This window comes from Ochlerotatus camptorhynchus, unplaced genomic scaffold, assembly GCF_037179485.1.
Source record: "Ochlerotatus camptorhynchus isolate MF236.1 unplaced genomic scaffold, CSIRO-AGI_Acam_v1.1 ptg000510l, whole genome shotgun sequence".
Lineage (NCBI taxonomy): Eukaryota > Metazoa > Arthropoda > Insecta > Diptera > Culicidae > Ochlerotatus > Ochlerotatus camptorhynchus.
Genome location: NW_027040994.1, coordinates 267,430 through 290,223, shown reverse-complemented (window position 1 = coordinate 290,223; position 22,794 = coordinate 267,430). Strand labels below are relative to the sequence as shown.

The 22,794-nt window shown below is 38.6% G+C and overlaps 1 protein-coding gene across 1 annotated transcript in view; it reads right to left on the bottom strand.

Moving 5' to 3' along the window:
- Positions 1-4,420: 4,420 nt before the first annotated feature.
- LOC135712870 (histone-lysine N-methyltransferase 2D-like) overlaps positions 4,421-22,794 on the bottom strand; it is a 32,258-nt gene continuing 13,884 nt past the window's right edge. The window contains exons 2-4 of the mRNA XM_065235955.1: positions 16,336-16,577; positions 6,052-6,433; positions 4,421-5,907 (exon numbers count right to left, since the gene is read on the bottom strand). Of these exons, the coding sequence (XP_065092027.1) occupies positions 4,664-5,907; positions 6,052-6,433; positions 16,336-16,577 (1,868 nt within the window). The 3' untranslated portion in view covers positions 4,421-4,663. The remainder of the gene's footprint in view (positions 5,908-6,051; positions 6,434-16,335; positions 16,578-22,794) is intronic.

Here is a 22,794-nt window from a genome sequence, read left to right as displayed (position 1 = left end):
CTAAAATGGTGAAAAGCGTCGATCTCTGGAGTCCACACTTCTTCCCCGTTTGAAAATATTGTACACACTTAGAAATACCTAATCTTACACGTGACGTAATCCATCTTTGACATAACGGATGAGACGTAAACAAACATTCCATGTAAAATTAAGTGCTCCGAGACTGAAAAGTTCGAAAGTACGTTTGATTGAGCTGAATTTCACGTCTATTATGACTCAATTTTATGTTAAAATTGACGCTCGTATATGTCAGTCTCAGAGCACCTAAATTTACATATTTTTTTCTAAGTGTGTTTTTCGTAAAAGGGAAGTCACCATATTGGAAGAAACTTTACTACTGGTATCTAAAGATGATTTACTTCTTCTTCTTCTTCTTCGCATTTCAAGCTTATTGCATATCGTATATTAGCTTATTGCGTGCTCTCAACTTAGTGTTCTAGATGCACTTCCACACACACTTACAAAAAATCATGTAAATTTAGGTGCTATGATAGTGACATATGCGAGCGTCAATTTTGACATAAATGTGAGTCATAACAGACGCGAAATATAATCCAGTCAAACGTACTTTTCGTCGAGCAACGAACTTTTCTCGGAGCACTTAATATTACATGACATGTTTGTTTGCGGCTCATCTGTTATGTCAAAGACGGATTCCGTCACGTGTAAAATTAGTTATTTCTAAGTGTACAGTTATTAATTGAGAGCTTTCGATGCCTGTACCATTTCTGCATTAGTATATTTGTGTGGCAAGTACAATCATACTCTATGCCCAGGGAAGTCGAGAAATTTTCCAACCCGAAAAATTCCTAGACCTGACCGGGAATCGAACCCAGCCACCTCCAGCATGGTTTTGCTTTGCAGCTGCGCCTTTCCCGACTGAGCTTAGGGAGGCCCCTATTTGATTTAGATAAATAAGAGGTTTTTTGTTATAGGGGAATTTACGTATTCTCGGCAACCTAAGCAGCGACCTTCTTTCTATAGCCTTTTTCTCTAAGGAACGCACACATATGCAGTATTGGTTTGTTTACAATCTTTTGCTTCCAGCTGCTCTAACAATTTCAGTCGAAAGAATTGTCAAAAACTGTTTTGAAACGCTTTTACAAAGCTCCAATCTTCTCTAGTGAGAGCGAGTATTGTCGGCAACCAGTTTTTCTTCGGCAACCGTTCCATTTGAACTGCATGTAAATCTGCTGTTCTATTATCGGCAACTCGAAATCAGCTACAATTTGTAGTGCGTGTGTTTCATTTCAAGAAAACCTTGCTAGATTACTTTTTCTCAGTGGTAAAAATATAGTCAAATTGAAGCTGAAAGCATAAAGAATCGTTTGCATGCATTCTGCGAAGTGTTTTCGTAAGAAAATCCAGTGAAAATAGTGTTTCAATTTGGGTTGCCGAAAATAGTCTGGCATGCCGAAGCCGTCATTTCCCCTAGTTGCTTTAACACTCTTGGGTCATTCGTGACTTGATGTATGAGATTTGAACTCGTGACTTTTTTGAGAGTGGTGTGGATGTTAAACATAACGCCGGGGCCGTTTCCTGTCATAAGAGGTAGAATATCAAGAAATAATGCTAAAAAATAGCATGCCAAATTACGGCGCCGATGGTTGAGTGGTAAGCGTGACTGCTTTAACACCCCAGTCAGAGTTGATAATAGAAGAGTTACGCAGATTGCAACCAAAATCTACCTATCGAACTGTCAAACCGTCTACCTATCGAGCATAGTAGACAAACGGACCCTGTTGCGTGGGAAGTATTGTTTGCACAAATCAGGATAACAGGAAACTTTCACAACCCAGGTGAAGTCATCCAAGGTGTAAACAAATACATAGGTTGCCAATCTAAAAAAATGCCCATTGATCGACATTAGTGTTGCAAGCTTCACTCTGCGTAGCGCTTCTATTATCAACTCTGACCCCAGTCTGTCTCGATGTGCGGTATAAGAGGTGAGGAGAAAGGAAACTAGTGCACTCTTTCGTTCTCGCGTCTTCTTACGCAGCAACAGACGTGACGTCACGTCTGCTGTTGCATAAGAACACCGTCAGAATGAAAGAGTCCACTAGTTTCCTTTCTCCTCACCTCTTATACCGCACATCGAGTCTGTCTGGGTTCAATGACGCTAACCAGGGTTGTTATTGACGTGCACGGCATTAATGCCGTTAAGAACCCTGATCCCAGCCGAGGTCGTCGAGATTTTCCTGAGGCAAATAAATGTCTAATCACGTCTTCCCTGGCAAGGGAAAGCTGTTGGTTCCGACTCATGTGTTGATGGGTTCGATAGGTTCCAGACAGAGACGTATAAAACGGCACAGAAGCGAAATCAAATAGGTTTTGCAAGCAATTTCTCACCAAAATTAATTTCATTGACATTTAATAAATGGGTGAAATTCCAAGGGAATGTAGAGAACTCCCATGGAAATCATGCAAAGTATTCTTAAGGACGTCCGTAATTTGGAAAAGTAGGTATTCAATGGGCTTTGTGAGAAGAACTTCAGGTTGCTTTGTTGGAGAGTTCTAAGAGTATTATGAATAAATGTACATGGTAATTATGAGACAATGGATTGGGATTGTAAGGAGCAGCTAAGGAGTGTTGAATTCCGAATGATTTTATGAGCAAGATTAAAAAAGGAAGTCTAAATACAATTCAAATATCACTTCCAAGGGATTTCTAATCACAATTCCAGTAAAATTCTAATCCCAAGAACTCCTGACATTATTTCCAAGAGAATTGCGATAATAATTCCAAGGGAATCTGAATACAGAACAGTTCCATAGAAACTCAAAGAACATCAATAATTTTAGGGGACATGCCATGGGAAGATTGATTGATACGGAGGAGAATTTTTAAGGAATAATAGTAGTAGTTATAGAAAGCATTTTATGGCAGTTATGACTCAAAAAATTTCACAGGAGATGCAAAGAGTTCTAGGAAAACTCTCTGCGGCATTTGAATTATGGTGAAAATCGCCAATAAAGACTCCATCGTAGAAAGAAACTATTCATTAGGATGGTTCAAAACATCCATTCTCCCACATTTTGAGCTAGTTTGATTGAGAGCTCATACTGCACTGGCCATTTAAATTTTAAATGGGAATCATGTTCGGAAAATTATTCTCAAATTTCATTCATTAAGTCTCCTTGCGAGAATAAACTTACGTGCGAATGTGGCAAACAAAATTCACGCTTAAGGATATTCATGTACACACGTTTATTTATAGCACGCTTATGCATGTTGTGTTAGTTTTTCAACGTCCCGTCCCGTTGCGTTAGTTACCCGAACACTCATCGATGATTTTTTCCGATGCTGAATTTTGCAAGGCAAAACTCATAGGTGCATAAACTCATGCATGAAATTTGAGTTTAAGAGTTTTTCACTGTGGGAATTATTATAGGAAAAGTGAACTTTTTGTTCTCATCATTAGCCTTTCATCAAAATGATTTACGGGTAAGCTTGCTGTTTGTATTTTAAATTTTTAAATTTTACTCAGGACCCCTTTTGATTGAACATCAAACTCAAATAACTTTCTGAAATCAGTGCCAACATTTCAAAGGGGCGTAATTGCTTTTGTAAACAATGGCTTTAGCCGTCGATTTCTCGCAAATAAAAGCTCACTCCTCCAAATTAACAACGCTAGCTGGAAGAGGAAACATTCCTCTACCTGTTGGTGCAATTAATTTTCATGAGTGAGCTTTTATTTGCAAGAAATCAACGGCTAAAGCCATTGTTTACAAATGCAATTACGCCCCTTTGAAATGTTGGCACTGAAATGATTAATCGACTGCTTTCTGAGCATACTGCATTTTGCACTATGATGTAGCAGCATGTGGATTTGTTTACCAAGTAGTGATAAGGCTTATCATTAACATTACAACAGGTGGGCTAGCAGGGGCTACCGTGCCCCATAGGATTAATGTTGCCCCCTCTAGGATAATTACTACAATTGCTTATTTTCCTTACACATCAAAATTGGAAGCTAATTAATCTATTTAGATGGTCAAGTTTTGAATCCACCACAGCATGCTTTTGGCGCTACTGTATATTGACGATCAAATGTAAAATACTGTGGTAGCCACAGCATAATTCTGTCAGAACCTCAGCATTTTCATTGGTCCATTATAAAATTATTGAAAAATAAATATAGCCCACCCTAGGATTTTTCCTTAGGGGATTATCATTCATCATGACGTGGACATTTGTGGACTATTCAAGGAATCACCTTAAAAGGGTCAGTACAGTATGATATCGCAACAAAATGAGTTCAAATTGTCGGAGAAGGATCAGAACCTGATATTATATTGATTGAGCTTAGTGGAGCAAAATCGATATCCAACACCAATTTTATCAAATTGAGTAAAAAACGCTGAAAAAAATAACCACTAAAATCTTTAGCCACTAATCTCAACAACACAGCAAAGTATGTATCTTTTATAAAAACGTTTATTTTCGCTTCAGTTTATCGACGTTACACAAAAGGTTTTATAAATTATGCGTAACAATTGCATCATGGTTTCAACAAATCATAAATCTCGTCTCAATCCACCGTTTTGTGGCAAACGAAGCTGTTTTGTGCTCGGGCGAAGTTATGGATAAATTACACTAGAATACTATTTATAATACTTATCTAACGTACTAAGCTATAACAGTGGCAGTTCATTTCTACATTTAGGGAGCTGCCTTGTTGGGACCTCTGACGCCTGCCGAGAAGGGATCGATGTGCAGCGGACGCAGGTAGGTGACAACTTGACTGGGATGGTTCTCCGCTGCTATTTGGTGCTGATGGTATCGGGCCTGTGGGACTGGGCCATGGCGTGCAGAAGGTGCAGAAGGACCAGCTGATCCTCGAGCTGCGGCTTGCGATTGTGCTTGATACTGGGGAACGTGCACAGGAACCGGAACTGGTACAACCGAATAACCGGCATCCACCAGAGCTTGGAATTCTTCTTGTGTCAGAGGACGGTCAATCTTGGGCGGAGCCTTATGATGTTGAACCTGTTGCTTTTCCTGACTCGCGTACTGAGCAGAAGCTGGCGATGGTGACACTCCAGTTTGCTGAGATACATAAATGGCCGATCGGGATGGAGTTTCAGCTTCTTGAGATTTCTGAACTGATTGCTGGCTTTGCTCTGCTTGCTTATCTCGGGCAACATACTGAGCCTTTGGACGGTGTGTTTGAATCTGCTTGTGTGGTTTCTCGTGCTGTAATTGAGGTGCTTCGACGATCTTCATTGGATGCTGGGACGCATGCTGCTCTGTCGGCTGTTTTTCCGAAGCCTGCTGAGAGTAATAGAGTTGAAGGTTCTTTTCTTTGGGTACATAATACTGAATTTTAGGGGAAGGAGTTCCTGCAGGCTGCTTCTCTCCTGAGTGCTGAGCGTACTTGGGAGAAACTTCTGTATGGTACTGCTGAGGGCCATGACCCTTGACAGGGGCTTCCTGTGAAATGAACTGGTACTTTTGAGCAGGACTTTCTGCGAATTTGTGAGGTCCAACCTGCAGATGAGCAGCACTTGGTTTGGGTCCTGAATGCAGTTGAGCGAATGGCGCAATATATTGAGCCTTGATCGATTGTTTCGGGGCGTGTTCGTGAGCACTTGCAGAAGCATAAGCATATTCGTGCGACTGGGGATTCACCACGTACCGCGGATTCTCATGAGGTCCACGTTCGCTTGATCTGTGTGGATTTCCTGGATGGTAGGCAACGGGACGATTTGACTCCACCAATTTAGCGAGTTCTTTTTCGAATGAAAAGGAGCTAATTGGTTTCGATACGGGCGTTACGGATCCAGCCTGTTGAATGCTCTTGTATTGGATTCGATATGGTTGCTCAGGATCTGGCTGTGCGTAGGCTTGTCCATGTTCATGACCAGTCTCCAACAGTTGAACCGAAGGGCGGTACTTTGGTGATTCTACGAAATAAAAAAAAAGTGTAAATTATCAACTAATCATTTGCAAACATGCAAAACAAATAGCAAATATCATTTGATAGACTAAACGGTGATCAACCACACCTGGACATCAATAGATCACATCACGCAAACGCAAATATTTACCTTGCTTTCCGGCTGGTCGGGTATACTGCGGTTGGGCTGCAGCATGATGGTTTTGAGCTTGAGCATGTTTTAAAATTTGAGCGTACTCCTCTTCAGTAATGTATTGAATCTGATTCTGTTGTGACGATGGATGATGGTGCTGTGTTTGATGCTGTTGCTGTTGTTGCTGCTGCTGCTGCTGTTGCTGCTGCTGCTGTTGCTGCTGCTGCTGTTGCTGCTGCTGATGCTGATGCTGATGTTGATGTTGTGCCTGTTGCTGATAGTATTGCTCGGTTTGGGCGTTTTGAGCGTCGTAGGAGTGGTGCTTCGGTTGTTTGACGGGTGCTGCATGTTTCTGGTGATCGGCTAATTGCTGAAGTAAGCTGATGTATTCCGCTGGAAGCTGTAATAAAACAGAAGACACTTTGAGTACAACCTTGATTGATGGAACACGATTGAACTTTTCAACAAACAACAGACATTTCCAAGCCGCACCTTCTATTGACGGGACGGTACCCGACGTTCTACTTGGGTGTTAGATTTATTGATTTCCGTTAGTCAGTATATTAGGCAAATATCAAATCGAATGAATGTTTCTCATACCTTTCGGACTGAAAGTGAAGCTCTGAGCACATCAAAGCAGCATTTTGGGGTCAGTGAGCAAACAAACTGTTACTGTTAGCTTATTCCAAACACGACGTGAGGTTTATGAGTGCAGCTTTATGTTCCTTGTAAAGTAGTTCAAAGACAAACCACTTTTCATCGTTGACAAGTCAATCATGAATTCATTAAACAGCAAAACAACACTAAATTTCATACATGTAATTATGTCAAGCTACTGACAGCATCTTGCAACAACGAGCTGATGACATAATTGGAATCGTTTACAAAGTATATACTTAAGTCTATAATGTAACAGAGTAGTTGGGGAATCTCAAGGTATAATTGACCATTGCATTTGTACGCATTTATTATGACATTTCTCAACAATTCCAGACACTTAAAAATGACTCCTGAAACTACTTAAGGATAACTTAAGAAATAAGTTGCTTAACTGGTTGTGCTCAGGACACATGACAAGATACCATGGCAACAGAAAATATACAAGATCTCGAGAATAGAAATTTATTCCAGATTGGAAGTTTTTAATTTTTTTCAAAATTTTCAAGTTTCTATTATTGGAAGCAAGATTTGAACTAAGACGAACTTTAAAGATCCCCAATTTGGACTTAAATTGCAGATCCTGGATTTAGAAACAATTGTAAGATCCCAGAAGAATTAGAAAATACAAGGCATCGAGTTTTCAAAATTGGCATGGTTCTGGGGCTAAGTATAATATTATAGACCCCAGAAAATAAAATCAAGAATTTTAGATCCAAAATCCTGACATAAAAACCATGAAGAAAATGACAGAAAAAAACTATATAAACACAAACTTTCGAAATGCAGAATTGCTCAGAACAGTTCAAAATTATGGCACATAAAAATAAGTCATGCTCTTGAACTTTGAAAACATATTTAAAAGCCAAGAATTACATTTTCTAAAAACTGAATATAGCAAATATTATACATCCTAAACTTTGATAAATTATAAAATTCTCCAGATCCTGGAGTTTGAAAAAATATCATGGACTGAGTAAACTTTTAAAGATTCCTTATTAAGATTTAAATTTGAGGCACTGAATCTTGAAAATAAAATAACGAATTTATTTCATCTTCCGACATGTACGTCATGAAACCTCGGTTGATGTGTTTCATTGAAGAGGAAACTATCAAAGTCGAGCACATTTTCACTCATCCACTTCACCGATGCTTGAAACAAAATCGAATGAAGCGACGGAAGAAAAAGAGACAACCGATTGAAAATTTGTTTTTAGACGCCGACTGAGGTGCTAGAATGCGCGAAGCTGCTCGACTTCAACAGAAAAGGAAAGCTAGCAGTCTATGGAAGTCATACAAGCATAAAAATGTATTCATCTGAGATTTTATTCAAATCAGGTTCTAGTCACTTCACCGGGGGAATCCAGAGCCACCAAATCAATGGTCCAAAGGTAATTATGGTATTATAGTCGTCTTAGAAGATTTAATTTAACCCTTCATTGGCACACCACGATGAAACATGGTTTGCATTCTATTTGAAATGACATGGCCATATTTTCCACACACTATTATGACTATGTCATTTGTGAAGCCAATAATCTCGAAGCCCTGTGCTTCTAAGTTTTTTAGAAGTTCGTCATCTATTAAAGACCATAATAGAGGTTAAAGAACACTTCTGTGAGGACACTTTTGTACAACTCTAACTGCTATGCCTCCAAGGTTTGCTGAGATTTTTCTTTTAAGCGCCCATTACATATGTCAATATATTGACAAACATCGTATTGTCAATTTTCCTTACAATATAATCAATATATAAATATTGACAACATTAATGACAATACACTAAAGCGTTTGTTACACAGGTCAATATATTGACAATAAATTGACATACTGACAATATTATTGAAAGATAATATTGATGACGATGGTTTGATGGCGAGTATTGTTGAAAACTGATTTTCATTTCACTTTCTCAATATTCTTCCCCTACCCAAGAGGAGGGAGAACGTACGTCATTTAGACCGACTGACTCACAATGCACCTTCACGCATGCAGTGTTGGCATTTTGTTTAAATCTTCGTGTGTGATATAAAATGGATATCAAACTAAATAAAAAAGTATCCTTTTACAGTCGCCAATCACTACCCAGGCTTCGTCTATATCGATGTTCATTTTCTACAAAATCACAAGCATAATCATGTAATTTTGTTTTTTTTTTTACTTTAAAATAAAATAAATACTATCTGCGTTTCACATGCCTACACGTAACGCAAATTCAATAATATATGCAAGTTTTTCCTTTAGGAATGTTTACCAAAACATCAGCATAATAGTTTATTTATGGGAAACTGCATACCTTCAACGTGGGTTATTCAACACGAGTGGTAATTCCACGCAGTCGACAATCGATTTGATTCAATTCCATTAATTTGTTATCATGTTGTCCTGTGTATTTTCTGTGTCCTGTCAAAAAGTTACAACATTTGATATTGGCGTTGACGGAACCGTCGAGAAATCATCTCTTCTAACAAACATTGACAGTTTCTTATTGGAACTTTCAGTGGAGTGAAAGGATAGTACCAACTAGAAATACTCAGAGGGTCTGATAGGCGGAGAAAACAAAATACGATACAATACGGCAGCAAGGATTTGTTCCTAAATTATCTTGCAACCCTTGCTAGAAGCTAGCATTTCAAATGACTTTTATTTTTGATTCGATTTACATGCAAAATAATAATTGATTGCATCGCAATATTTTGCACATTTCTTGGTGCCATTCATTAACCAACTAAGATCATTTTGTTTTGTTTTTGGTTCCAAAACCTAGTTGAATTGAGAAGCACACAAAACATAAAGGGGATTGAATTTCTGTTCGATTGCAATACTTTCAAATTTATTCTAGAAAGAATAAGAAATCATCGGAAAAATTCTAATAGGAATGTTCGATTGGCTCAGATTTTGACAGTTCATTTGGCTCAAAACATTCTCTCCGCCCATCTCTTCCTCTGAGTATTTCTAGTACCAACCAATTCAACAATTTTGAAATTTATTGCGAAATTGTACGGACCTATTTAAGAACCGCGTAAAATTTTACCGACTCAGGTTATCCAAATTCAGTGTGTAGTTAGTACTTTCCAGGTCCAGTAACGACGTTTCTCTTTTGATCCGCTGATCCATGTTTCTTGTGTGGGGAAATTAAGACAAGTAATATTGACTTTAATACATTGAGGTTAAAAGGCTTCAAACGTATTGCCATTGATGTTGTCAATATTCGTATATTGATGATATTGATAGAATTGACTGTTTTTTTTTTTTGTCAATATGTTCTGAGTATTGACAAAGTGAAATGAAAATCAGCTTTTCGTCAATACTTGTCATCAATCATCATCATCAATATCACCTTTTCAATAATATTGTCAGTATGTCAATTTATTGTCAATATATTGACATGTGTAATGGGCGCTTTAGAAAACATCTCATCAATCCAATTGACCACTCAAGTCAAGCAGTTTTGGCGTGACTTTCTACCAGCGGTTTCACAAAACTGGATCAACTAATTTCTGTTTTTTTTATGAAACACACAAATGTTGGCTACTTTACTCGTGAAGAAAAAGTCTCAATATAATGTTTTATTTCAAAGTTCAAGTGGTAGTAAACGTCATTTTAACTGCTCGAATGAAGTGGTTAATTAACTATAACACTTTTAGCGAATCCACTTTTCATAATAGCGTTTTTCATTGAGTTATATGATGCATTATCAAATGCTCCTTCGATATCAGTGAACGCTGCTAGTGAAATATATTTTGATTCAAATGATTTTTTTAGTTTTGTAACAACCTATGAAGAGCTGTTACTGTGGATTAACCAGCTTGATATTCAATTTGATATTTACTCAAAGGAATTGTAAGTAAGTATGATGACTTTATACACTCATCTATTAGTTTTTTTCTATTATCTTAAGCATAATGAATGACAAACTGATCGGCCTGAAGGATTTAGACGAAGTTTTATCCTTTTAATTAGCCTTTGGGATAAATAAAACTTTTACTTGACGTCAGGTTATCGGAATATAGCTTAATGTTAAGGTGATATGATCCTGAAGCCCGGGCTCTGAGGCCAGTTTGAAAATTCCAGGGATTTATTATCTGTTACCAGAAAATATACGATGTGACGCAGCAAATATGGTGATACCAATTTAATGCCATAAATCACAATAGTGCCCGAGATTAAATCCTTAGAAAACTTGAAGTGGCCTATGATTTGGAAACGCAGGATCGTATCACCTTGCGTATCAGGCTTGCTTTAAAGCCTGTAAGAATAGGTGTCACCATTCCCTTTCTTTTCTGATGGAGAACTGGAAAAATTTCGTCCCTAACTGGTGATCAGGGTTGCTTCCACTCACTTGCTATAAAAAAATGATTTCCTGAATTTTTAAATCATTAGATGTTATAATGATATTTTGTACTTGTTAGATACAAAAAGAGGTTAAAAGGCAAGTGTTTGACTAATAAAATCTGCCAATTTCACTACCAGAGTGTTACAATCAGCGATCTTATGATTCGTGAGCGTTCACTCAGTGTGAGCGCTCGCGAGTCGTAAAATCGCTGATTGTGACTATCTGAAAGCAAATTTGACTGGTTTCATGTGTCAAACACTTGCCTTTCAACCTCTTCTTGTATCTAACAAGTACAAAATATGATTATAACATCTAATAATTTCAAAATTCAGAAAATCATGTTTTTATAGCAAGTGAGTGGAAGCAAGCCTGCTGGTGACTTCAAAGGTTGAAAAGAATCAATCGCCTATTCGACTCATTTTTCTGTAAAAATTATATAGGCCAGATTATGAGCATCTTCCTGGCTATCTCTAACCCAGTCGATACATTCAATGTTTTCTAAACTTCCGTCCGGGATTTTTCATAGCCAGCTTGCGCTGCTCATATATTCGGGTCTATATTGATGTTTGTTTCTTCCACAGATCCTGTAAAAGTGACGTTTTCTTTTTAAGAGTTCTCAGGCCATTTGAATGATCTTTCGAAAAGAATTCAGTGCCAACATATCAAAGGGGCGTAATTGCATTTGTAAACAATGGCTTTAGCCGTCGATTTCTCGTGAATAAAAGCTCACTCATTAAAAATAATGACACCAGCAGGTAGAGGAATGTTTCCTCTACCAGTTAGCATTGTCATTTGGGAGAGGTGAGATTTCATTCGCGAGAAATTGACGGCTAAAGTCATTGTTTACAAAAGCAATTACGCCCCTTTGAAATGTTGGCACTGAATTTCTGAAATCTGACAACAATTGGAGTAGGGTTAACTACCCCATTTCCAGCCTATTAAGCACAACCCGCCCTTAGTCTTTCTTAATCTAGCGCAGTTTAGCACCAAACGGAGTGTTATTATTACTGATGGCTTTATTTACCTCTCCGTACGTACCGTAACATTTGATAAAGAGAAACCAATCGTTGAGATATTGTCAAAAGTCTAACACTGCTTCTTGACGCCAAACTCGGCCTACGGATTCAAAACTTGGCCTACAGCATTGAAACGCCAATAAATTCACTTCGGCCTATCGGATGAAGATAAACACTTATTCGGTCGGAGCGCTTCTTCTGTTTTTTTTTTGACGTTGGATAACGTCTTTCGGCAACATACGGGGGTACAAAATTGAAAACAGTCATTTTGGATGCGTTACGAAAAATTAAAAAATTTTGAACGATAATAACTCAACCGTCTCTCGATAGATTTACGAGATAATGGCATCAATCGATTGGAAATATTTCTAGCAATTTGTTGAATGTTTCAATTTCATTCTGTAAACTATTGAAAAATGGTTAAAAGTAAACCATTGTCTAAAGATGGTGAAAATCGATTGATTTTTGTATATTCTTATACTTTCTCCAACCGAGACATCAGATGCGAGTATCTGACACCTCTGATATTTTCTGTTCTACTATATAAGCGTCCAACAAGGTCGCCTGTTCCATCATTGTCTATCCGATTGTCGACCCAGCAGCAGAGCAGCAGAGCAGCAGTACCAGAGCAACGGCAGCAGAGCAGCGGCAGCAGAGCCTGGGGGCGAAAGGGCAACTACGCCGAGTGCGTTGGTGCCAGTGCTCCGGTATACTGGGCCGCCGTCATGGAATGCCCAGCTGCTGCAGTTCTCAGTCGGTCGTATTCACCGTCTGCTCCGCAAGGGCAACTACGCCGAGCGCGTTGGAAAAATGGCCCTCTTCAGGGCCACCACATTATCAAGAAAGAGTTTAACGTACGTTCTACTATATAAGCGTCCAACAAGGTCGCCCGTTCCATTATTGTCAACAACATCAGCCCAACAAAACGGCCTTTTTCAGGGCCACCAAACTTTCGCAAAAGAGTTATTAAGGAATATTCCTAAATATAATATACACAATTAAGTACAACACATAACAGACGTTATCCAACGCCAACCCTGCGGTCGTATCTAGTATACAACCCTTCCAACTTTTTTCTTCATATCACGCGTTCTCATTGACTTCGTTCGGTAGCTTATTAACTAAAGCATCGTACCAAACGCATAATAGACTTGTTAACTCTGAAATCATGGATTTATTTTAAGTTTTCTGTTCGATAGGCCCAAAATGGGCGATTAGGCCGAAGTAGTTCTCTACCCTATTTCCAATGTTTTCACATTTATGCCTCCAATCTAGAAATACTAGAAGGAGAGATGAGCGGAGAGAATGTTTTGAGCCAAATGAACTGTCAAAATCTGAGCCAAACGAACATTCCCATTAGATTTTTTCCGAGGATTTCTTATTCAGATTAAATTTGAGAGTATTGCATTCGAACAGAAATTCAATCACCTCTATGTTTCGTGTGCTTCTCAAATCCAACTAGTTTTTGGAATCAAATGCTCTATTGATTAATTGATCTTAGTTGGTTAATTAATGGCACCAAAAAATGAGCAAAATATTGCGATGCAATCAATTATTAATTTACACGTAAATCGAATCAAAAGTAAAAGTCATGTGAAATGCTAAGTTTTAGCAAGGGTTGCAAGATAATTTAGATACAAATCCCTGCTGCCGAATTGTATTTAGTTTTCTCCGCCTATCTCTCCCTCTGAGTATTTCTACTCCAATCCTTTCTTTTTTATCACCGAATTTTCTTATTAGAAACTGCGAGGGCTTCCCTATATTGATCCCATTGGCGTTGACAGCACCGTCGAAAAATTTGCTCTTCCAGCAAATTTAGATAGTTTCTTATGGGAATTTTCGGTGGAGTGAAAGGATAGTACAAAGTCCGCCATGATTCACGCACAGTCTGACGTTTGCTTATGGATTTTCTCATAGGAGTAAAGAGCTACAGAGTCGCCGTCAACGCCAATTGCCTTGTTATTTTATCCCGGGTTTTGTTTCGAAGGTTATGTAAGGTTTTATTCCATCATGGTACATTCCAATTCGTAGAGCATTCCTCATTAGAACAACAGTCGTAATAAACCTGTTGAATTATGTAAGCACATGTAAGGTTGAAAGCGGTTGTGAATTTTCCTCAATTAACCACTTCATTCGAGCAGCTAAAATGACGTTTACTACCACTCGAACTTTGAAATAAAACATTATTTTGATATTTTTTCTTCTAGAACCTCGAGAAAAGTAGCCAACATTTGTGCGTTTTATAAAAAAATAGACATTAGTTCGACAGTGAGCATTCATAAGGGCGTATACGCGATGATCGATTCTCTTCATCGATTTTCTCTTTTGTTAATAACTCGCTAGATTTAACGTTTGTCGGTGCGTTTGCTGTTGCTTTTGATAGCCAATGCAACCTGTTACAACTCTACATTGAATAAATTCTACAAAATTGTTTCGCTTAGCTGTAGCAATGCAAAGAGAAAATCGATGAAGAGAATCGATCATCGCGTATAGGCCCTTATGCATGCTCACTGTCGAGTTGGTCCAGTTTTGTAAAATCGCTGGTAGAAAGTCACGCCAAAACTGCTTGACAAAGTGGTCAATTGCCGTTACTGATCCCCCATTATGATTTGACTCGTATGTCGTATGTTATTTTGTCATGATAAAGACAATTTTGATTCCTTTTCAGATCTGGAGTCATTTTTACTATGACTATTTAATTTGAGATCCTGAAAGTAGATAAAATTATGCTTCTTTTCGAAACCAAGTGCTTGATTTCAAGAGCAAATTTTCATTATGTCGTAAGTAACATTCGCACCGATCCGAGAAAAATAAAGTTTTGTTTTGATGACCGAAAAGTTATTCCTATTTCCAATTAAACACATATAATCTCATAGTGATAGCAATGTTTAACATATTTAGCCGGGTTTTAATCATACAAAGGCAAATCGCTAGCTTTCATGCTAAGAAATACTGGTTTTTGAGTCAAAAGTTATTATACGTCGTTTGGTGGCCCCTATTGTTACTTAAGTCAAAGTGTATTTACCAGGATATTCGGGAGAATTATCAATTACGTCTCCTTACGTGCAGCCCATTCATCATTTTAGGACCACCGAAATCATCTTAGCAACAAACAGTTCGATTTATTCACTTTAATAATGAGAAAGCGAAACGACGAAAGTACACTTTTCACGGGTTTCTCAGTGCTGTTACTTAAGGCAAACGGCATCTCCATAGAAATTGGGTGACTTAAGTAACATCGAAAACTATTTTGATCGGAAGGTGATTACGTCAAAAAGCAATTCGACTGGTAAATAAATTTAAAAATGGGATGTGATCCTATATTCGGACAGTATATAGTGTAATAGCAGGAGTATCGATTGACACTGATAGCTCGACTTTGTTTACCTTTGTTACATTCGACGTAATGAAAATTTGCTCTTGATTTAATCAATTATAAAAGGGGCGTAATTTTCATATTTTACCAAGGGCGAAACTTTGTGGTTGAGCCGTGCAACCATTTTTTCAAGCAATTTTGTATAGATACATTTTGACACCAAGGTCATACATTATCTTCGCTCCGCAAACTAAAGTTGTGTTCAATTGATACAACTACTCCCCCACGTTTCCAGGCCAATTCTGTTCAAATTAACACTACTCGCCACAAATATCTCACAAATCCGCAAAGTCGTAAACGTATTATTCAACCAGCAAGAAGATGTTCTTTGCTCTTCGAAGATTAGGTACACGTCTGCTCATCTCCCAGCTTCACCTTTACCGTCATGCCGACGCGAGAAAATCAAAACTAATCGAAACATAATAAGCAACGAGGGCAATCTGGCCCATAGGTTCCATAGGTAAACGATGCCCCGTGTGCGGTAGGTATATGTAATACCGACCTACGAGCGTAATTTTCCGCCGACGACTCTCATGGGAAGCGCAACTCGGTCTCAGCGCGCCGCCGCCGCCGATGATGCTCTTCTGCTTTACTGGGACAATATAATTACATAAGACTGTGGTGGCAGTACAGCTTAAATGGTAAACGTGCATCACGTTTCCAATTTTAATCACTAGAAAATCAATTGATCTTGGCTCTGCTCTTAGTCATGGAGCCTTAGGGATGTTTCAATGCAACCCGAGCATGCATATTGGGAAAATCGTTGACAAACGTATCGTCATCTTCCCCGGTATACATCACACTGGCGTGTGTAGTATCTGGGAGGTGGTAATGAAGAAATCTTCCTTGAACTTTTTACATTCTAACTAGGAGTTGGACAATCGGCTGAGCGGATGCTCCACTTGGACATAACTTACCTCTTGCGCTTGTTCTTGGCCTGCCTTGTGTTGGTGAGGTCTAAACAGAAGCTGACCCCCCGCCTGCTGGGCAAAGTAGTGCGCCGCCGCTTCAGGGTCCTGGTAGTATCCACCTTGCTGCTGTCGTCGGTTGGCCGCCTGAGGTACCGTTCGAGTCTCGTGATCTGTTTGGCGCTTCTCTTTGGTGGCTAGCTCTTCGGTAACATTCTTCTCCGCCAGTAAACTTCCTATCACACAACATCCTGTAAGCATAAACAAATACAAGCTATTAGAAGCGGTATGGCGTGCTCATAATGTAAAAGAAATATAATTTAGACCCATATTTTTTCTACTATTTACTTTCGCTGATCGTATAGTAGGTCTTGGTATGTATTTATTTCTGACGCAACATTTTGAACGCGATGATGCCACATGGGCCAATTGTCTTTGTTACACTTTGCGCAGCGTTTCTCATCGGCATTCCTCACATTTTACCGTTTTATGAAAATTAAAAATAAATCGCTCTGGGTGAAGCGCCGTACCAAACCAAATACCGCCGAGTCGCCGCCATTGCCGTGGACAAATGCATCGACATAGCAGCAGTTGCAACGCGGCCATGACGGGGCACCGTGAACTGAGAGTGTGTAAATCATGCTCGTTCATGATAATGCTCTTTGCAGGCTGGTGGTTAGAAGCAAGAATTCTCATGAGGCACGGGTGCTGCGTTGTGGGAATTCAAGGTGGAAGCGCTTACGACAGATGCACAAAGTGCACATGGACGGGTCGTTCTTTCGTCACCGGTTCCCAGCAGCATACATTGCGCCTCGAGATATCTGGCACTTTACGTTTTAACAGTTGAGTTGCATAAATAGTCACTCTTCCGTAAACAAATAAGTAAGCCGATAGCGCTTGGTAGAAACATTGACGCTTCTGTTAATGTACATATGCTACAAGAGACCTGTTATTTTTATTCGTTTGATAATTTATGTATGTCGAGAGCAGGGTTGCTTGGACTTACTTCGCTATAAAAAAAAAATATGTTTCGGAAAATATACCTTCGTTAACCAGGTCTAAATTCCAGGTCTAAATTTAGTGGATTTGAGCACTGTAACAGTAGACCAGGGTGGTTTAAAATATTGATTTAAATCCTCCCAGCTAAATCGATTCCAAATCCGGTTCTGATCACAAATATTCTAAAACTTTGAGCTCTTTTGGCAGCGATCTCACACTGCTTCTTCTTCTAGACTTTTTACGCTTCTGTAGCGAATATGCATGAATTTGTGTGGCAAGCACAACTCTATGCCCAAGGGAATCAAATTTGCCGCCCCTCTGGCGTGGTATTGAGGCCCCATCAAATACTGCACTGACCCTAACTATGGGAAAAGTGTACATTTTCTTTTCACCGATCCAGGCTTTCGCCATAATAATTTACGGTTAAGCTTGCTGTAGGATAAAGATTGATTTCGATGCAGAATACATCAAATCTCGAGTAAATATTCAATCCAACGTAAATAAGTGCTTTTGTAAACAATAAGTTCAATGTAAAAATATAAATATACGTATGATTTCGACGTGAACAATTCAATCATACGTTTGGTAAGATACTATAGTTCAAAAACATTCAAGAACGGGACCGGATCTGGAATGTTCTACAGCAGTTTAATTTAAAAATGTTTCCTTTTTCAGTGCTGCAAAGTTCATCACGATTCATTTTGTTTAAAAGAAGTTAAACTTGATGGAAACCACGAACCGCAAGTTAATTTTGGACACCCACATGGAAAATCCGACTTGGTCAGCTTCAATAATCGCGAAGTCGTCGAAATTGGCTAAATCGACCGTGTGCAGTGTTCTCAAAGATTTCTGTGAGCGATCGGCAGGATCATAGCAAACGTCGTAGTGGAGCTAAGGATCGGAAACTGCATTTCAAGGTGTTGAGAACGGTTAGGGCAAACCCAGGGCTGTCGGATTATGATATCACCAAGAAATTCAATGCCAGTCAAAGCACCGTCAGAAGGATTAGTTAGCGAGAAGGATTTAGATCTTTTCGGGCCAGTAAGCAACCAGACAGACACTGAAGCAGCATCTAGTGGCCAAAAGACATGCCCGAAAGATGTACAATGAGGTTCTTACAAAGTACGAAGTTATGATCTGGCAAGGTATTTGCAGCTGCGGACAAAAAACTCAGGTTTTCGGGACAAACAAGACTATGGATTCCAAAGGAGTGCCTGAAAAAACGTATTCTTCCGTACATTAAGGCTCACAATGGACACGCCTGATTTGGCAAGCTGTCACTACAGCGGAGAAGTTCTACAGTGGTATCGAGACAATGGGGTAGATTTCTTCGAAAAGGACATCAATCCACCCAACTGCCCTCAATTCCGCCAATCCAATTGAGAAATATTGGGCAATTGTCAAACAGAAGTTGAAGAAGAAAGGAAAGGTGACTCGGGATCCAACAGAGATGAAGAGATGGTTGAACAAAACGGCCACTCAGGTTAGCCAACGGAGTGTCCAAAATATGATGAGTGGTATTCGAAGAAAAGTTCAAGGTTTCATCAAAACCAAATTGGAATAAATTTTTTTTCGCTATTTTTTATTTAAAGTGCAGTAATTACCCTAATTTTGAGTACTCTAAATTTTTATTTCATTAAGATGGTTCCGAAATAAATCCGTTTATTTGCGTCCCGATATTAAATGACTCAAGCTTTATGATCCCCATCTTTTATTTGAAATCTTAAAAATGTCTTACAACTTGGCTATGTCAAAGTTTTCCATTTTCCAGCTAATACCATTTGATTCTTGATGGGTTGTCAGATTTTTTTCAGGATGTTCTCACAACAAATATTCCTCACGTAACTATCACACCCAATATTTCATCCTTTGGCTTCTAAGCTCCATATTATCCATATATCAGGTAATGAATAGCCTATCTTGAATTTGAGAGTCATGTTTTTTTAAAAAAAAATCCCATTGATGAGTCAGGGTGAAGGAGATACTACATCGGCATTATTTTATAAAATTAATCTTTGTTACCAAGCAGTGTTTATATGCAACCACTGCACGAAATTGACACATCAAACGCCAAATTGACGTTACCGCGGTCCTAGTTATTGAACGCTATGGAATATTTTAGAAAACGGTGAACTGGTTCCGGAGATATCGAGACTAGAATCAACCTGAAACGTATCAATTTTACGACACATCAAATCCCATTAAAATTCGAATACCCAAGCCACACCTGGACTCACGCCAAGAGAGAAGCCAAATTTACCGATCGATCTTTCAAATCGTCTACCTATCTAACAAAGGTAATAAACATTACGATGTTATGGCAGCTCCGCGAAAGGCATTGCAATAAAATACAACGTATCAACGAAGAGATGATCATTAACACGAAGGGAGCTTTAAATTGTCATGGGATATGTTTGGAAATGATCAGTAATGGTTAAGATATTACGTCAAAATCATTGATATAATAATTTACTACAACTGCTAAATTTCTATCTCGCTGGAAGTAATTTAAATGTTGACGCAAAACTCCTCTGTCCATGTGAAAGGGAAGGGAATCTTTCGAAACCGTGATGCGAGTTACAGTATTTGTCTTTTAGCGTGACTCTCATACACATACTCTTGTTTGGACTAATAATATGATCAAACAAATATCAAAATAAGTTTACTATATTGGATTCACCGTCCCATCATCAACAAAAATAATTCGCTACTGACTGCCAACCAATAATTTTATTGAGAGCCATAATTAACTCCGCAAAATCTCAGTCATCGGGCCACGACTCACGTAACAGTATTAAACATTGCTTTCTTTATATATCTCGTTAAGTCGTTAGTTCGTCATCACCATTCACGGAATTCACACCATTACGGCATGCATGCAGCAACGATCAATCCAAGTTAATTTGTATTCACCCCATCGGAGAACCAGTTGACCAAACGTGTCTCATTTCTCCTTCAAGATCGCTCTTCACTTTAACAACCACCGTCTCGGTCGGTGGTGCATGCAACTTAACACCGCTGTGCTTGCTAGACGGTCAATGCCGGCGATAAATTTTCTCTTTACTCACATTTGCACAAATGAAAATAAAATTAAGTCAACTGCACTCGGAAGTGCAGCGTACATCCGGGGGATGGTTTCGGTTGCGATTAAAGGTAAAAAGCCGTGCACCAGAGTTGATCGATTACATATGTTCATTGTGGTCCAATCGGTAGAAAACCAACGAAGGGATTGTCGTTTTATGACGAGAAAGATAAGTGATCGAAACGAAATCATTAGGAGACATAACGCGTCATATTGTGCAATAGTTCACACTGTTATTTAATATCTGGTTATCCAAATCTGTAAAAGCAGGGGCGAAAGTGTTTTTATAACGGGATAGTTTTAATTCTGTCTAGTTGTAATCTGCCATGATAACCAGTTTCCAGCTTGCCCGTGGTACGGCATCTTCATTGATTTCGTAATAAAAACACGTTTGTGACACATATTATAGCTTTTATCGCAAAATACAGCACCACAAGCAGCGTTGAATAGATGGAAAACGCGAAAACATGCAAGGAATTGGTAGTCGAGTGAAACAAATTAAGTCATAATCGGTCGTAGTTGATCTTGTGCCTGCCGCATTCTCTCATTTACCAAACAACGCGTCTTGTGAAAGCATCTTGTCCGTAGAGCCATTAATCTAATCTAGCTGTCATTCCTACATTGAATTGAGTTTCTTTTCAGCTAATCTACTCGCTACTTGTTGATAGCAACAAGGTTTCCGGTTATTGGAATGAATGACTTTTGATAAATAACATGAGGCAAGCATGAAACGGTACTAGCGCCACTTTTACGTCTCCCACTCGTTATCAGTCTATGTGGCAAGAAATTATTTCAGTGATATGGCAACCATGGGCTGATGCACCTTACTTGGGCTAAAGTATCGCTAATATTGGGCCGATGCATGCACTATGAATTAAGACCATCTGTATTGCCAAGATGACCCATTTATTCTTGAAATATCTTCTTCTTCTTCTTCTTCTTCCTCTTCTTCTTCTTCTTCTTCTTCTTTGGCTGTATAACGTCCCCACTGCACAATGGGGAAAAATATACGAGAAAATACATTTAATTGGGTACCACTGAAATTTGCAGAAACCAAAATTTAGTTCATATTGTTTCTGCAGGAAACTTGTGGAATCGAATGGAAATGATTTCATCCTAGGAAAAATACAGAAAGTAAAAGTACTTTCTACAAAACTGTTTTTCCTTGAGAATAATAAAGCAAAAAACTCTTACTTCATGTATATGAACTATATTTTTGGTTCAACGAGTTTCTGAAATACTATACAAAAAAATGTATTTTTTCGTCCATTCTACCCATTGTGCACTGAGACTATACGCCGGCTCTTAACAGATCACTACTGGGCACTTCCACAGTTATTAATTGAGTGCAATCTAGGCCTGAACCATTTTTGCATCTGGTATTATTGTGTGGCATGTAAGCCTAAAAAATTAGTAGACCGGACAGGGAAACGAACCCAGCCGGGAAATTTAATAAGTGTTACGAGTATATCCGATTTAATATTAATGCTTGTACGATGAAAAAATGATAATCGTGTAGGGGTAAAATGATTACATTATATATTATGAAACTAAAACATCGATGAAATTCATTCTTATGTTTGATTTGGACTGAATTTGTAGTACTTTACGGTTCTATCTGTCTATTTTTTTACGACTTCTGGTTTGACTGGGAAGAAAGCCATCGCTCAAAATTGATTGAGTTTTTGATGCAAAGTTCCCAGACACGCACACTGAATTCAGATAACCGAACTCGGTAAACTTTAACCGGGCTTTGAACAACTGAAAAAAGTCAGTAACATTTCAAATGACCATAACACGTAAGAAATTAATAAAATCGACAAATTTGAATTTTTATCATTTAATGAAGTAAGTGAACAAAGTCTGCACGAATTCGGAATTTTTCGAATAGTTTTTGATTTTTTCGAAAATATCTAAACTTTTTCCGTAGTTCAAAAATTAACGCTAGCCTCTGCTGATCGTGATTGGAGAATGTTAATTTTGAATTCAATGTATTAGGCCAACCAATGTTTAGTGTATCGCATATAAGTAATACCTGATTTCCCAGCTGTTCTTTAGTCTCACAAAAACCAAATTCATATAGCCTTAATCAACTTGAAATGGAATTATTATTCAACGTATTATTGTTGAAAACGACGATCGCATAGTTTAAGTATCAGTATCGACTTGCTCCGTTATCGTTTCACAAGTTTTGGATTATCTTCTTTTAATAGTTTCTGTAAAATGTGTGGCGCCTGTTTGGTTCAATGTCATAGTTTGGTCTTTCTAAGCTCTTTCCATTCAGACTGTCGTTATTTGCAGGGTAGGTCAAGTTTGCATGGAGGAGGATTACAACCCCCTGTCATATACTGCTTTTTCGATTTGTATTGAGGTCCTATTTGACAAAT